The sequence below is a fragment of the Macaca nemestrina genome, chromosome 6 (assembly GCF_043159975.1).
Source record: "Macaca nemestrina isolate mMacNem1 chromosome 6, mMacNem.hap1, whole genome shotgun sequence".
Taxonomy (NCBI): domain Eukaryota; kingdom Metazoa; phylum Chordata; class Mammalia; order Primates; family Cercopithecidae; genus Macaca; species Macaca nemestrina.
This window is the reverse complement of record NC_092130.1, coordinates 71,431,641-71,449,015: the sequence shown is the minus strand read 5'-3', so window position 1 is coordinate 71,449,015 and position 17,375 is coordinate 71,431,641. Positions and strand designations below refer to the sequence as shown.

Below are 17,375 nucleotides of genomic sequence, written 5' to 3'. Positions count from 1 at the left end.
GATATTAGCCCTTTGTCAGATGAGTAGATTGCAAAACTTTTCTCCCATTCTGTAGGTTGCCTGTTCACTCTGATGGTAGTTTCTTTTGCTGTGCAGAAGCTCTTTAATTTAATGAGATCCCATTTGTCAATTTTGGCTTTCGCTGCCGTTGCTTTTGGTGTTTTAGACATGAAGTCTTTGCCCATGCCTATGTCCTGAATGGTACTACCTAAGTTTTCCTCTAGGATTTTTATGGTATTAGGTCTAACATTTAAGTCTCTAATCCATCTTGAATTAATTTTTGTATAAGGAGTAAGGAAAGGATCCAGTTTCAGCTTTCTACTTATGGCTAGCCAATTTTCCCAGCACCATTTATTAAATAGGGAATCCTTTCCCCATTTCTTGTTTTTGTCAGGTTTGTCAAAGATCAGATGGCTGTAGATGTGTGGTATTATTTCTGAGGACTCTGTTCTGTTCCATTGGTCTATATCTCTGTTTTGGTACCAGTACCATGCTGTTTTGGTTACTGTAGCCTTGTAGTATAGTTTGAAGTCAGGTAGCGTGATGCCTCCAGCTTTGTTCTTTTGACTTAGGATTGTCTTGGAGATGCGGGCTCTTTTTTGGTTCCATATGAACTTTAAAGCAGTTTTTTCCAATTCTGTGAAGAAACTCATTGGTAGCTTGATGGGGATGGCATTGAATCTATAAATAACCTTGGGCAGTATGGCCATTTTCACGATATTGATTCTTCCTATCCATGAGCATGGTATGTTCTTCCATTTGTTTGTGTCCTCTTTTATTTCACTGAGATTAGTGTATATTAGTACAAGCGAAAACAAATTTTAAATTAGTTTAGTCATTGAATTAAAATGTTGATGAAACTGAAAGGAAGCTAGTATTTACATTGTATTAGAAGGAAACATGATTTTGCTAACTTGTTTTAACTTGGTGATTTTCATTTGAATTCTCCCTGTATAGATAGATATTTAATCAAACTTTTAAAAATATGGTTGACAATAAGTTTAAAAATACTGGACTCAGTTTTCTAAAAATATTGTATATTACATATTGATTTATGTATATTAATATTTCAGCTTAAAAAATTAGATAAAACTTGTATCTCTTTTGGTGTATGCATGTGTGTATATGTAGGTACATCTCATCTAACTGCCCACTTAATACATTTCAAAGAAATATAAATGTAAAGGTAAGTATACTTGCAAAAAAAATTACAGGTGAAGAGAAAATGAAGGAAATTGATGAGAAGATAACAGAAATCATTATAATACTGTATAAATATTTGGGAAGTATTAATAGGAATGCTTTTTTGGGAAGCTGAAAGAGATGAAATGGTCTTAAGAGAGAGACACACAGAAAATACATCTTTATAAAGCCAGAAATGAGTGAGAAAACGAAGAGTAATTATTCAGTGAAATAGATGAGTCAACTTCATTAACATCTTTTAAATGAAGGAAGCTTAAATGAAATCAAGCAATACAGAGATTCTCTACCCAAATATAGTGCAGAAATGAAATATGTTTCTAGATTTACATCCGTGATTTTTCACACTGATACTGCTAAAATACCTATTACTCTACTTTTAATATTAAAATATTAAACATAACTTATGAAGCAAGAAGTAAGGTTTTGTTGAGAATTAGAATGAATATGTATTTGCATATTGTGCTTCTGAGTGTGACATATTTAATATTTAGATGTATATGTATATATACACACACGTATACAAATATATATCTTAAAGGTTCTCTTATTTGTAATGAGACAGAAAGTAAGAAAATTATTAAAAGGAGAAAGTTTCAATATTGAAATTAAATACCAATATTAATATAGCATGTCTGTCTCATTTTGTATGTGTATATATACACACATTTATATATGGGTGTGTATTTCAGATGGCTTCTGGATTCTGGATAATGCAAATAATTGGATTATAGAATAGTTTAATTACTCTAATTATTGTTAAGGCAAAGGAAAAAAGTATAGGCATATTTTATAATCTTAAGTGATTATAGACAATGAGGTATCACGACCCCCCAAACAAACAAATTTTTAACACTCAAATTACTGAAAATTACTAATTTGTTTATCCATATGTAAGGTTTTATAATTTAATGAAAAGATATATCATTAAAAGAAATTAGCAGCTTTTCAGATAGTATACTAACTTTGATCTCTTACTTTTTTAAGGGTTCAACATTTATTCCAGGATTGTCATTTATATCACATTTGTGCAGAATTTATAACCACAAGCAGATTTTTCTGTATTTCAAGATCACCTTCCTTATTCATTTGTTATTCATTCATTCGTTTATTCAGTAAGTTTTTAAGTGCTGATTTTTTTTTTTTTTTTAGCACTTGCTATTTTACTTAGGAAAAATTTTCTTGAAGCACTTTAAAGCTCTCAAGATATAACTTAGCCACAGAAATATATTAAATTATTTCAAAGCTTTCTCTCCCTTTGGCTGAATAATTCTAGTTCCTTTTCTTCATGTTTTCAAATACAAGATGAGGATGGTTCTTCTGATATTAATCACTTGTGTGATTCCCACCAACAGTGTAAAAGCATCCCTGTTTCTCCATAGCCTTGCCAGCATTTGTTGTGTCTTAACTTTTAATAATCGACATTCTGACTGGTGTGAGATGGTATCTTTGTGGTTTTGATTTGCATTTCTCTAATGATCAGTGATGTTAAGCTTTTTTCATGTTTATTAGCCACTTAAATGTCTTCTTTTCAGAAGTCTCTGTTCATGCCCTTTGCCCACTTTTTAATGTGTTTTCTTCTTGTAAATTTAAGTTCCTTGTAGTAACCTACGATATTAATACTTTGTCAAATGGATAGATTGCAAAAATTTTCTCCCATTCTGTAGGTTGTCTGTTCACTCTGATGATAGTTCCTTTTGCTGTGCAGAAGCTCTTTAATTAGATCCCATTTGTCAGGTTTTGCTCTTGTTGCAATTGCTTTTGATATATTCATCATGAAAACTTTGCCCGTGCCTATGCCCCAAATTTTCTTTTAGAGTTTTTATAGTTTTGGGTTTTGTATTTAAATCTTTAATCCATCTTGAGTTAATTTTTGTAAAAGGTATAAGGAAGGGGTCCAGTTTCAATTTTCTCCATATGGCTAGCCAGTTCTCCCAACACCATTTATTAAATAGGGAATCTTTTCCCCATTGCTTGTTTTTGCCAGGTTTGTTGAAGATCAGATGGTTGTAGATGTGCAGTCATATTTCTGAGATCTTGATTCTGTTCCATTGGTCTATGTGTCTGTTTTTGTACCAGCACCATGCTGTTTTGGTTAGTGTAGTCTTATGGTATAGTTTGAAGTCGGGTAGTATGATTCCTCCAGCTTTGTTCTTTTTGTTTATGATTATCTTGGCTATTTCAGTCCTTTTTTGGTTCTATATGAATTTTAAAGTAGTTTTTTCTAATTCTGTGAAGAATATCAGTGGTAGTTTCATGGGAATAGCATTGAATTTATAAATTGCTTTGGGCAGTATGGCCTTTTTTTATGATATTGATTATTCCTATCCATGAGCATGGAATGTTTTTCCATTTGTTTGTGTCCTCTCTTATTTCCTTGAGCAATATGGTTTGTAGTTCTCCTTGAAGAGGTTCTTCACTTCCCTTGTTAGCTGTATGCCTAGGTATTTTATTCTCTTTGTAGCAATTGTGAATGGAACTTCATTCATGATTTGGTGCTCTGCTTGTCTATTGTTGGTATATAGGAATGCTTGTGATTTTTGCACATTGATTTTGTATCCTGAGACTTTGCTGAGGTTACTTACTAGCTTAAGGAGATTTGGGGCTCAGACTACTGGGTTTTCTAGATGGATCTCGTCATCTGCAAACAGAGGCAATTTGACTTCCTCTCTTCCTATTCATATACCCTCTATTTCTTTCTCTTACCAGATTGCCCTGGCCAGAACTTCCAATACTGTGTTGAATAGGAGTGGTGGGAGAGTCTGTTCCTTGTCTTGTACCAGTTTTAAGGGGAATGCTTCTGGCTTTTACCCATTCAGTATGGTATTGACTGTCATTTTGTCGTAAGTGGCTTTTCTTTTCTTTTTTTAATTAGTATACTTTAAGTTCTGGGGTACATGTGCAGAACATGCAGGTTTGTTACATAGGTATACATGTGTCATAATGGTTTGCTACAGCCATCAACCTGTCATCTACATTATCTATTTCTCCTAATGCTATCCCTCCCCTAGTCCCCCACCCCCCAACAGGCCCTGGTGTGTGATGTTCCCGTTCCTGTGTCCGTGTGTTCTCATTGTTCAACTCCCACTTATGAGTGAGAACATGTGGTGTTTGGTTTTCTGTTCTTGTGTTAGTTTGCTGAGAATGATAGTTTCCAGCTTCATCCATGTCCCTGCAAAGGACATGAACTCATCCTTTTTTATGGCTGCTTAGTATTCGATGGTGTACGTGTGCCATATTTTCTTTATCTAGTCTATCATTGATGGGCATTTGGGTTGGTTCTAAGTTTTTGCTATTGTGAACAGTGCTGCAATAAAACATACGTGTGCATGTGTCTTTATAGTAGAATGATTTATAATCCTTTGGGTATATAGCCAGTAATGGGATTGCTGGGTCAAATGGTATTTCTGATTCTAGATCCTTGAGGAATCACCACACTGTCTTCCACAATGGCTGAACTAATTTACACTCCCACCAACAGTGTAAAATATTCCTATTTTTCCACATCCTCTCCAGCATCTGTTGTTTCCTGACTTTTTAATGATTGCCATTCTAACTGGCATGAGATGGTATCTCATTGTGGTTTTGATTTGCATTTCTCTAATGACCAGTGATAATGAGCTTTTTTTCATGTTTGTTGGCCACATAAATGTCTTTTTTTGAGAAGCGTCTGTTCATGTCCCTTGATATGAAGGGATTTTTCAAGGGGTTGTTTTTTCTTGTGAATTTGTTTAGTTCTTTGTAGATTCTGGATATTAGCCCTTTGTCAGATGGATGGATTGAAAAAATTTTCTCCCATTCTATAGGATGCCTGTTCCCTCTGATGATGATTTCTTTTGCTGTGTGGAAGCTCTCTAGTTTAATTAGATCCCATTTGTCAATTGTGGCTTTTGTTGCCATTGCTTTTGGTATTTTAGTCCTGAAGTATTTGCCCATGCCTGTGTCCTGAATGGTATTGCCTAGGTTTTCTTCTAGGGTTTTTATGGTTTTAGGTCTTACATTTAAGTATTTAATCCATCTTGAGTTAATATTTGTATAAGGTGTGAGGAAGGGGTATAGTTTCAGTTTTCTGCATATGGCTAGCCAACACCATTTATTAAATAGGGAATCCTTTCCCCATTTCTTGTTTTTGTCAGGTTTGTCAAAGATCAGATGGTTGTAGGTGGGTGGTGTTATTTCTGAGGCCTCTGTTATGTTCCATTGATCTGTATATCTGTTTTGGTACCAGTACCATGCTGTTTTGGTTACTGTAGCCTTGTAGTATAGTTTGAAGTCAGGTAGCGTGATGCCTCCAGTGTTGTTCATTTTTGCTAGGATTGTCTTGGCTGTGTGGGTTCTTTTTTTGGTTCCATATGCAATTTAAAGTAGTTTTTTCCAATTCTGTGAAGAAAGTCAATGGTCACTTGATGGGGATAGCATTGAATCTGTACATTACTTTGGGGAGTATGGCCATTTTCATGATATTGATTCTTCATATCCATGAGCATGGAATGTTTTTTCATTTATTTGTGTCCTCTTTTACTTCCTTGGACAGCGGTTTGTAGTTCTCCTTGAAGAAGTCGTTCACATCCCTTGTAAGTTGGATTCCTGGGTATTTTATTCTCTTTGTAGCTATTGTGAATGGGAGTTCACTCATGATTTGGCTCTCTCTTTGTTATCAGTGTTTAGGAATACTTGTGAAATTTGCACATTGATTTTGTATCCTGAGACTTTGCTAAAGTTGCTTCTCAGCTGAAGGAGATTTTGGACTGAGACGATGGGGTTTTCTAAATATACAATCATGTCGTCTGCAAACAGAGAAAATTTGACTTCCTCTTTTCCTAATTGAATACCCTTTATTTCTTTCTCGTGCCTGATTGCCCTGGCCAGAACTTCTAATGTTATGTTCAATAGGAGTGGTGAGAAGGGGGGTCAGGGACCCATTTGAGGAGGCAATCTGACCCTTAGCAGAGCTCAAGTGCTATGCTGGGAGATCCGCTGCTCTCTTCAGAGCCATCAGGCAGGGACGTTTATGTCTGCTGAAGCTGTTCCCACAGCCGCCCCTTTCCCCAGGTGCTCTGTTTGATGGAGATGGGAGTTTTATCTGTAAGTTCCTGACTGTGGCTGCTGCCTTTTTTTCAGAGATGCCCTGCCCAGAGACGAAGAATCTAGAGAGGCAGTCTGGCCCCAGCAGCCTTGCTGAGCTGTGGTAGGCTCCTCCCAGTTTAAACTTCTCCCTGACTTTGTTTACAATGCCTACTCAATCCTCAGCAATGGTGGACACCTCTCCCTATACCAAGCTCCAGCATCCCAGGTCGACCTCAGACTGCTGTGCTGGCAGTGAGAATTTCAAGCCAGTGAATCTTAGCTTGCTGGACTCCGTGGGTGTGGAACCTGCTGAACCAGAACACTTGTCTCCCTCCCCTTTCCAGGGGAGTGAATGGTTCTGTCTCACTGGTGTTCCAGGCACCACTGGGGTATGAAAACAACAACAACAACAACAAACAACAACAAAAACTAAAACAAAAAAAAAACTCTTGCAGCTAGCTCGGTACTGCCCAAACAGCCGCCCAGTTTTGTGCTTGAAACCCAGGACCCTGGTGGCCTCGCCATCTGAGGGAATCTCCTGGTCTGCAGGGTGTGAAGACCGTGGGAAAAGCGCAGTATCTGGGCCAGAGTGCAGTGTTCCTCACAGCACAGTCCCTCATGACTTCCCTTGGCCAGGGGAGGGAAATCCCCTGACACCCCTTGTGCTTCCTGGGTGAGGCAACATCCCATCCTGCTTCGGCTCGGCCTCCATGGGCTGCACCCACTGTCCAACCAGTTCCAGTGAGACGAACCGGATACCTCAGTTAGAAATGCAGAAATCCCCCGCCTTCTCGCTGGGAGCTGCCGACTGCAGCTGTTCCTATTTGGCCATCTTGCCAGCAGTCCCTGTATTAATGGCTCTTATTAATTTGAGGTATGTTCCATCAATACCGAGTTTATTGAGAGTTTTTACCATGAAGGGATGTTGCATTTTATTGAAGGCCTTTTCTGGGTTTGTTGAGATAAACATGTGGTTTTTGTCTTTAGTTCTGTTTATGCGATGAATTATGTTTATTTGATTTGTGTATGTTGAACCAACCTTGCATCTTGGGGTGAATCTGACTTGATCACGGTGGATAAGCTTTCTGGTGTACTGCTGGATTCCGTTTGCCAATATTTTGTTGAGGATTTTTGCCTCGATGTTAAAGTGATTTATATACATTGTATTTTAGAAAAGGTTCTAGAGAACTCTTTGTAGGTTCTGTTTTTATTAGTTTCATACATAATATGAATTATTTCAAACATGAAAAAATACAGGGACTAAAATGGTAAATACCCATATATGAACTTTTGAAAAAATTTTTCTAATATTTGACTGTTCTTGCTTTAGATTTTTTAAAAGAATTGAAATATTATGCATAAATTTGTAGACTTCCTTGATTCTATGTCTTTTTCCAGTTAGTGTTATCTATAATACTTCTCTGATTTCTCTTTCCTTGAATTTTTGTACTGTTACTACTATGTGCTATTTTTACTGCCATACACAATATGTCTTTGCATGTTTATCATTTGTTACGTTTTAATTTTTTTATACAATTTTACTATTCTGTAACTCAGTTCTTAGTAGTCAACATTTTAAAAATTATATTCACCTGTATGGATAGTGTGGCTGTCGTTCATTTGTTTCAGCTGTTTTTAATTTTTAAATAGATTTTTAAAATTTATGGATGTAACACAATTCATACACTTTTCTTTAAATGGATATTTTTATTTATTTTGCTTTTAATTTTCACGGACACGAACAGAACATATAGAAGACCTTTCTAGAGCTGTGAGGTATGTGTGAGAGTTTCTTTTATTTTGTATACCTAGAAGTAGAGTACCAAGAAGAAAGGGTCAGCATGTCTCTAATTCTGTTAGATGTTGCTAAGTTGCTTTCCAATGTGTTTGTACCAATTTGTACTCCTATCAGTATGGCAAAAGAGTTTTCATTTATGTACACATTTACCATTCGTACTATTTTTTTTGCCATCCTGGTAGGTATGGTTTCAATTATGTTACTAGATTAGATTATATTTCTTGATTACTAGATGATTTAACATCTTTTCCTATGTGTATTAGCTCTTCCGTTTTCACTTCTATGTATTACTGTAAATTTGCTTCAATCTGGGATTATGGATTTATTTTTAGTCTCTTTTAATAACTAGGAGGAAAGCCCTTTACTATAACTGTCTAATTTCACTACTTAGCACACAGTAGTACAGCTGGTTTGGGTCATTAACTCTGCATCTCGCTTCTCTGGAAGTATTTATTTTGTTTCTGAGTCCAGCAGAGTTTTTTTGATTCTTTCTCTTTATATATTTTATCTGCATTGCTATGTGTTGGAGGCTGGGATAGTCTTTTGATGTATATATTTACTGGTTAATCTTGACCTTTTATTTTCATAAAGATGATATATAATATATGTAAGTTGATTTGAGACTAAATTGACTTAGGAAAAAGACACAAATATAAGATCCATAGTTTATGTTAAAATGTAAAGCTTGTTTTTATCAAAAAGCATTATAAACAGAATTTTAAAATTATTTGCCACAGATATAAGCAGACATTAATTTATTTAGTGTATAGAGTACTTTTGTTCTAAGAAAAACAAATTCATTCTCTAGTAAAAAAAAAAAATGGGCATAGAAAGAGAACAATTCATGAAGGAAAACAAATGGATAGAAAACATATTTTAAAAATATCCCAAGCATTCAAAAATTTAAATTTAAAAAATTAAAAAATAATAGCCAGGCATGGTTTCTCACACATGTAATCCCAGCACTTTGGGAGGCAGAGGTGGGAGAATTACTTGGACCCAGAAGTTCAAGATTAGCCCAGGCATCTTAGACCCCATCTCTACCAAAAAAAATTAAAATTTGCTGGGCATGGTGGCACACACCTGTAGTCCAAGCTACTTGGGATGCCAAGGTGGGAGGATCACTTGAGCCCAGGAGGTTGAGGCTGCATTGAGCTGTGGTCATGCCACTGCACTCAACCTGGGCGACAGTGTAAGACCCTGTCTCAAGAAACAAAACAAAACAAACAACAGCAAACCAATTATACAATCTTTTTTTTTGTCAAATTGACAAATACTAGAAAATAATAAATGTCATTGCTAATAATGGTATGAGGAAGTGAGCACTCTCATACTCTGCTGATGCAAATGTAAATCGCTACAACTTTTCTGAATGACTGTTGGGCAGTAAGAAGCTAGAGCTATCCTGTGCTCTAAATGGCCACTAGATACATTGGCTACTTAAACATTTATGTCCTCAGTTTCAATAACCACATTTTAAGTACTCAACAGCCCCCATGTGGCCTGTGGCTACATATTGCATACGTCAGAGATAACGTTTCCCTAATCACAGAATAGTTTATTGGATATCAGTCAGTAGTTTCAAGATATGCATATCCTTTTTCAAATACCCCTATTTCTAGGAATGTATTATAAATAAATATTAGCCATTTAAGGATCCTAACCAAAACGTTGAAAACAACAGCAAAAATGGGAAAAAATCCAAATGTCCACAACCAAGAGCTGTAAATGACTATAAATTTATATGAAAGGATATTATGCAGCCTATTAAAAATAAGTGTTTAGATTAATGTCATGGTAATATGCTCACAAAATATGCTTCTAATTGAACAGACAGGCCATAAAACAGCATGACCACAAATTTACCATATGATTACAAATTTATTTTAAAATATTTAAAAATTTACAGAGCATTATAGTGTTGATGATTTTTTATGTTTTCTCTCATAATATACTACTGTTATAGTAACAAAACAATCAAAAGTATGTTGGTTTGGAACCTGGTTTTGAACCATACAAAACATTAGTAAATGTGTTCATTTTAGGTTGTTTCATTTGAAATTTTGTGGTGGTTGACAAATTTATATATTTATCAATAAGTATATTACCAAATGGTTCAAATGAAGAGTTTTTTTTTGTTGTTATTTTTGTTTTGTTTTTTTAACAAAAAGAACTACTGATAAAAGCACTCCAGGATTAAGGAACAAACTGACTAGGGATGGCTAATTTCTCAGAAACTAGCCACAGTGGGAACTTATTACTATCCATCCCTAGGGATAAAGGGACAAGAGGCAGAAATGGTTACCAGAATCCGGTGTGTGCTGGAACTTTGCAAGTGGGGCTTCCTATGATGAGATGATGCAGCCGACCTAAACACAGCAAGAGGAAAGGAGTGGGAAAGAAATCAGGCCTCTTTTCTTCCACCTTTGGACCTCATGCCGGAATCTAACTGGAGGTCCATCAACAACACAGTCCTCAAGTGAGGTCTGAGGAGTCAGCCTCCTGGGGCATGGGATAGAGCCAAGCAGGAAAGAGCATAGGTGTTAGAGGGCGAGGCAGGTTGGCAAATGGAAAAAAACTATCCTCTGTGTGTGTGTGTGTGTGTGTGTGTGTGTGTGTGTGTGTGTATTTCTCTGTATGTGTTTATTCAAACATACTTATGCAACACATATGCGGTTGATGGTTGGTATTATATTTACATGAGGTATGATACATATATGTATAAGCATGTGTCATCTATTTGTGGAAGATTTCAACGTTTGTGCATACTCCCAGACACATACAAACATATGCACATATACAAGACATTTAAATTCTAGTAAATACAGAAAACAACTGAACTAGTTGGAAAAGAATTCTGGTTTAGACAGAGGAGTTCCAAAAACTAGCTAGGGAAGCTTTAGGTAACACTTGTTTTAGATACACATGCTCTTGCACACAAATGGAAGCATACCAAACACAGAATTTAAATTTCCCTTCAGTTGAAGTTCCTTAACAGCAAGGACTATGTGTTCTGCCTTCCTGTGCTTTGTAAACTCTTGTACAGTGTGCTTCACACCCAGGAAGTGTCTCATTGTTGTAAGAATGAATGAATTAATCATTCCATTTAAATTTTGTTTTCACTCAACCAGAGTATAACTTAAGACAAATTTGTATTCACTTGGAGACCAGTTTTAGAACAATTAATTGAATGAAAAGGAACTGTACATTTTTAAAATATTTATTGTTTTTAACCAGTATTGATTAACTCACATATACTATAGGAACATATGATTTTGTTTATGGTACTTCGCACAGCTACTTATATGCTTTTTGTAACAACCTCATGATGTAGAGAGAAGCAGTATTAAGACTCATAAATGATGACATTGAATCTTGGGGAAGTTAAACAATTTTCCTTTTTCTTTCTACCTTTCTGTAATGAGATGGTGAAATGAAGAAAGCTGTGAGGAGTTTTCATTGAGCAGTTATATTGAGCTACTTGAATTGTAGCTCCCATAATTCCCACCTGTTGTGGGAGGTATCTGGTGGAGGTAATGAATCATGGGGGCGAGTCTTTCCTGTGCTGTTCTTGTGATAGTGAGTAAATCTCACGAGAGCTGGTAATTTTATAAAGGGGAGTTCCTCTGCTCATGCTGTCTTGCCTGCCGCCATGTGAGACAAAACTTTACTTCTCCTTTGCCTTCCACCATGATTGTGAGGCCTCCTCAGCTATGTGGAACCGTGAGTGCATTAAACCTCTTTCCTTTATAAATTACCCAGTCTTGGGTAAGTCTTTATTAGCAGCGTGAGAATAGACTAATACAAGCAGTAAGCAAGGTTTTGCTTTTTGTGTCTAATATATACCTGTGATGAAACCAGCTCTCTTAGCTTTTTTGCTTTTTGTTTTTAGAACTATAACAGAAATAGGAAGGGGGGTAGAGAATTGTTATTTACATGTGATTTCTAAAGATGAGTAAAAAATTGTAATCTAAGTTTTTGAACAAGCCTATTTTTATTTTACCATGAGTGTCCTCTTAAATTAGCCTAAAGTGAATGTGATGCTCATATGGTGGGAAAAAATATCTTACCTGCCTAACCTCCACTTAATTAAGATTATTATAGCAATATGTTGATACTAAGAGCACAATTCTAGAGGACAACTTTGATAGAGGTTGTCTTCAGTTCTTTGCTTCAAAAGTTTACTTAACTTTTGTATTGAATAAGATTAACATGCTATGGAACCTGTGCTTTTTATATTCTGATGTTGTTCAGCCGTTTTTATTAGATGGGTTATTCAGAAAATTGAGAAATTATTTATGATTTTAACAGTTTTAATTACATTGTCTGTTGATACTGGCCAAATGCAGTTTCGAATAGCTCATATTCTAAGATATATGAGGTATTAACATTGTATCAGTGTTGTGATCCTGTTGTGTTTTAACCCAAAGTAGGAGACATTAGTCTTTACAGTGTCCTTTCATTTTGAAAAGGCACTTCATATTGTTTTAGTCAGACTTATTAATGGATAAATTTTACATAGAGAAGTGAAAATTAATTCTTTTTAGCATATAGTTCTGATAAGTTTAGACAAATGCATATAGTTGTTTAACTACCACCACAGTCAAATTATAGAACAATTCCATCAGCTCCCAAAATTCTTCTAGGCCCCTTTCTAGTCAACCCAGCTACCCAGCCTTTGTAAAGTGAGAATGTCATATATAAAGAATCATACAGTATGTGCTCTTTTCAATTTGACTTCTTTTATTTAGCAAACTACAATTGAGATTCATCCGTATTGTTGCACAAATCAGTAATTTCCTCCTTTTATTCTGAATAACATTTCCTTGTGATGTACCACTATTTGTTTATTCATTCCTTAGTTGAAAGTTTTTGAGTTTTTAACAATTATGAATAAAACTATAAATGTTCATTTAAAGGATTTTGTGTCAACATTAACTTTTCATTTATCAAGTATATAGTTAGGAATGAGATTGGTGGTTTGTCCGGTAAGTGTTCCTTTAACTTTATAAGAAACTGCGAAATTGTTTTCTAAAGTGACTGTCATATTTTACATTCCTACCTACAATGCGTAAGAATTCCAGTGACTCCACATTTTTATCAGGTTTTAGTTTTTTCAGTTTAAAAATAAATAAATTAGATAATTACTTTTATCTACTCTCATAAATATATATAGTGGTATCTCATTGTAGTTTTAATTTGCATTTCCCTAATGACCGAAGATGTTGAGCATCATTTCATGTGGTTATTTGTGATCTGCATGTCTTCTTTGTGGTCACTTTTGACAACCACAGAAAGACAAACTAGTGGATTAAAATTATAATCTGGTACTCATGGAGGAAATAAAGTGTATCTTTAACCTTATTAAGTTTATTAGTACATAAAATTGATAAAACTCATGTTATTGTCTATTTAAATGACATAATGGTAATTATTCTATCTGACTACAACTATCATTAAAGATGTTTACCATGTTTCTAATAGTTCTCATGTCTAATTGATTCCTCTCCCCATTTCCCACAGCTATTTTCAACCTTTACCATTTTTTCTCAAGTTCTTAAACTGTCTGTAGTTTCTTCAGTATTAGTCAGGGACCTTGCTTCCTTCTTTTACTAAGAACCTGAAGAAGAAACACGTGTGCACTCCACCAGCAGTTGTTTTCACCTGTCCTAATTTTCTCTGTGTTAACGCAGCTCCTCTCACCTTACCCAGGTCTTTGATTTTTCTCTGGTTAACTCATCTATCTTGTTCCTTTTTTTCTCACCTTCACTGGGCCTTTCACTGATCATTTTTCTCTGCTTAAAAAAAAAAAAATTTTGCGTATTCCCTTACAGTCTTTTTCCTCAGCCACTCCATCCTTATCTTAAACAATAATAGCCGGCCGGGCGCAGTGGCTCACGCCTGTAATCCCAGCCTTTTGGGAGGCTGAGGTGGGTGGATCACCTGAGGTTGGGAGTTTGAGACCAGCCTGACCAACACGGAGAAACCCTGTCACTACCAAAAATACAAAATTAGACGGGCATCGTGGCACATGCCTGTAATCCCAGTGCTTGGGAGGCTGAAGCAGGAGAATTGCTTGAACCTGAGAGGCGGAGGTTGCAGTGATCCAAGATCGTGCCATTGCATTCTAGCCTGGGCAACAAGAGCAAAACTCCATCCCAAAACAACAACAACAACAAAAAAAACAGTAATAGCCAAAGCTTTCATTTCACTAGTCTAGTCTTCCTCTTCAGTCTTTTTATTTTTTATTTTGTTTTTGAGACAGAGTCTCACTGTTGCCTAGGCTAGAGTGCAGTGGCGTGATCTTCTCGGCTCACCGCAGCTTCCGCCTCCCGGGTTTAAGCGATTCTCCTGCCTCAGTCTCCCAAGTAGGTGCACACCACCATGCCTGGCTAATTTTTGTGTTTTTAGTAGAGACAGGGTTTCACCATGTTGGCCAGGCTGGTCTTGAACTCCTGACCTCAAGTGAACCGCCCGCCTCAGCCTCCCAAAGTGGTGGGATTACAGGCGTGAGCCACGGCACCCGGCCCTCTTCCGTCTTTTTAATAGCTCATGACTCCTTTCTTTTAAAGTGACTTATAAGCATAATATATCTTACTTTGTTGATGTTTCTCATCACTGACCTATTAGAAACCACCAAAAGCCTCTACCCTGACCACCTTACTTAAATTTAACTCTCAAATGTTGGAGACAACTCATTACTAGCATTAATGATCTCTTCTCAGCCCTCAGCCTGTTTGAAATGTCTGCTATTTTTGGAAGAGTCTCACTACTCTTAATAGAATCTACCTTCTCCCTTTGCGTTTTGCGTCTTTCAAGACACAATTCTGTTTGTTCTTGTTGCAGTTACTTATTCCTGTATAAGCCACCACCTAAAAATTTAGTGTCTTAAAAAATAATGTTTTATGTTTCTCATGGTTCTGTGGGTTGATGGGTGGAAGTTCTGCTGATTTAGCCTGGATTCACTCACGTATTTGCATTCAGCTGACAGGCTGATTAAGGGAATGGGCTCAGTTGAGACAGCTGAAATGGCTAGTCTTTTTAAGCCCAGGCTTAACAGTGTCGTGATCTCAGGGTAGTGTTTTAAGACAGTGAAGATGGAAACTTCGAGGCCTCTTCAGGTCTAAATTTTGTAATTTGCACAGTGTCACTTCTGCCCCAATCTGTTGGTCAAAGTAAGTAACAAGACTAACTCAGGGTCAAAATGAGAGACACTACCTGTGGACAGGAGAAACAGCAAGATCACGTTTCAAAGAGTATCTACTTGGATGGGAAAGGTGTTGGTATTGAACAGTCTACTGTATTTCTTATTTTGTGACTCTTAGTTATCTCTTCTTAGTTTCCTTTTTTATCCTTTTTTTTTTTTTTTTGAGACAGAGTCTCACTCTGTCACCCAGACTGGAGTGCAGTGGCACCATCTCAGCTCACTGCAAGCTCCGCCTCCCGGGTTCACGCCATTCTCCTGCCTCAGCCTCCCGAGTAGCTGGGACTACAGGCGCCCGCCACCACACCTGGCTAATTTTTTGTATTTTTAGTAGAGATGGGGTTTCACCATGTTAGCCAGGATGGTCTCGATCTCCTGACCTCGTGATCTGCCCGCCTCGGCTTCTCAAAGTGTTGGGATTACAGGCGTGAGCCACTGTGCCCGGCCTTTTTATCCTTCTTTAAATGTTTTGTGTTCCTGTTCTTTTACCAGTTTCACAAAGTTTTCACCAATATTTATAATTGTCTCCAGGGATCAACACCTGGATCTCCTGTGGGTGATCCAAATTAAGATAGTCCAAAAGAGAATTCATAATCCCTATTTCTCACCCCACACCTTCTCTTTCCTTCCTGAATTTATGTCTTGATCTCCAGTCCATGGCATTATCTGCAGTTATGCAAACTAGATTATTTTCGTACCTTTTCTTACCTCCCATATTCAGTTGCTGATAAAGTGCTGCTGACTATAAATTTTAAACATCTGCCCTCTCATTTTCTACCTCAGAGCCATTATTCAGGTTTCCGTTATTCTCTGTATTTGAATATTAGTATTTGAATAATTTACAGTGTTTCTGAGTTTTGAATATTTTTGGCAAAAGTGAAATGAAATCAGTTTATTTTGTGAAATTAGAAAAAGTGAAATGAGTTTATTTTGAAAAAGTGAGGAACATACATATGGAAAAATGTAAAAGGAATTAAAAATTACCCATGAGCCTCATTCCGACGTGCACAATATTTAGCTTTCTGTGTACATTCTTTTAGATTTTTAAATATGCATGTCTAATGTCCAAATACATAAAAACATGCTTAAAATGTTTTTTAAATGTGTTAATGCTATAGGTATTGTTTTTATCTGTTTTTTTCAAATTATATAATTAGCTTCTTTTGATGCATAGTATTAGAAATTATTCTAAGACTTATAAAGTGGGACAAGAAACAAAATTCAGTGAGATGATGAGAAGACGTAAATATCAGCAGGCTAAAAATTAGAGATGGATACAGCAAAATGTATGCACAAAGAAAGGAGGACCTCTAATGTTTAACATCAAAGGAGAAAATTAATTGTAGACAAAGAATTAGTGAGATAAGGTACTTTCTGGTATTGTCTTTGTTTTCAGTACGTTAACTGGAATTTGTTTCTTGTCTCACCCAGTTACCTTTCTACCTCACTTCTTTTTTTATTATTATTATCCCTTTCTTGTTATTAGCACTCCATTTGTGATGTTTTCTTTAACTTCTTGGACTTAATGAACTAGACTCTGAGTTTTCCCCTAACCTCCCGTGGTTATCCTTCTCTCACAAGGCATTGTTTTCTCCTTTTTTTGCATGTTTATATTCTTAGCAGGGCTTTATCTTGCTTTTATTTTTTTGAATATAATTCTGCCTGCATGCATTCAGGGCAATTTCATCTTTTTGCTCTCATTTCAAATTAAATCGAACCCAGTAAATCTACAGACCTGCACAGATTCAGGGCTGCTTCCTCTTTCTTTTTTTTTTCTTTCCCCCCCCGCCCCCCTTTTCTTCCCTTTGGGACAAAAGACCTCCAAAACAATAGCGAGCTGATACAATTTTCTTTGATTGTGGAAATCTAGTGTAACTAGTTTACCTAATTCCAATTGATCCCTTCTTTAGCCTCTCTTTCTAACAGCCACTATGAACACTCATGCTTCAGTTACTTTGCTCATGCTGTTTTCTTTACCTGAACTATTGCCCTCTTGCTCTTCCCTTTTCTCCCCAGCAGAGCCTGCTTCTCTACTGTGCAGCCATCCTTAGCCCTCTGTCTTTGATCAAAGTAACCATCTCTTCTCTGCATTCTCCACACTCTTTG

The 17,375-nt window shown here is 36.4% G+C and overlaps 1 protein-coding gene across 20 annotated transcripts in view; it reads left to right on the top strand.

Annotated features, from left to right (window-relative positions):
- Nucleotides 1-17,375, top strand: part of LOC105471095 (FER tyrosine kinase) — a 692,543-nt gene that overhangs the window by 498,274 nt on the left and 176,894 nt on the right. The window contains exon 15 of one of the 20 annotated variants that reach the window (XM_071098647.1): nucleotides 6,322-15,411. The exons of 18 other annotated variants lie outside the window; for them this stretch is intronic. Coding sequence is in view for 1 of the 2 variants with exons in the window: in XM_071098646.1 (XP_070954747.1) it covers nucleotides 6,322-6,351 (30 nt within the window). In the remaining variant the exon portion in view is untranslated. Of the gene's footprint in view, nucleotides 1-6,321; nucleotides 15,412-17,375 lie in introns of those variants that run through there. One more of the 20 variants, XM_071098646.1, reaches the window with a different exon arrangement.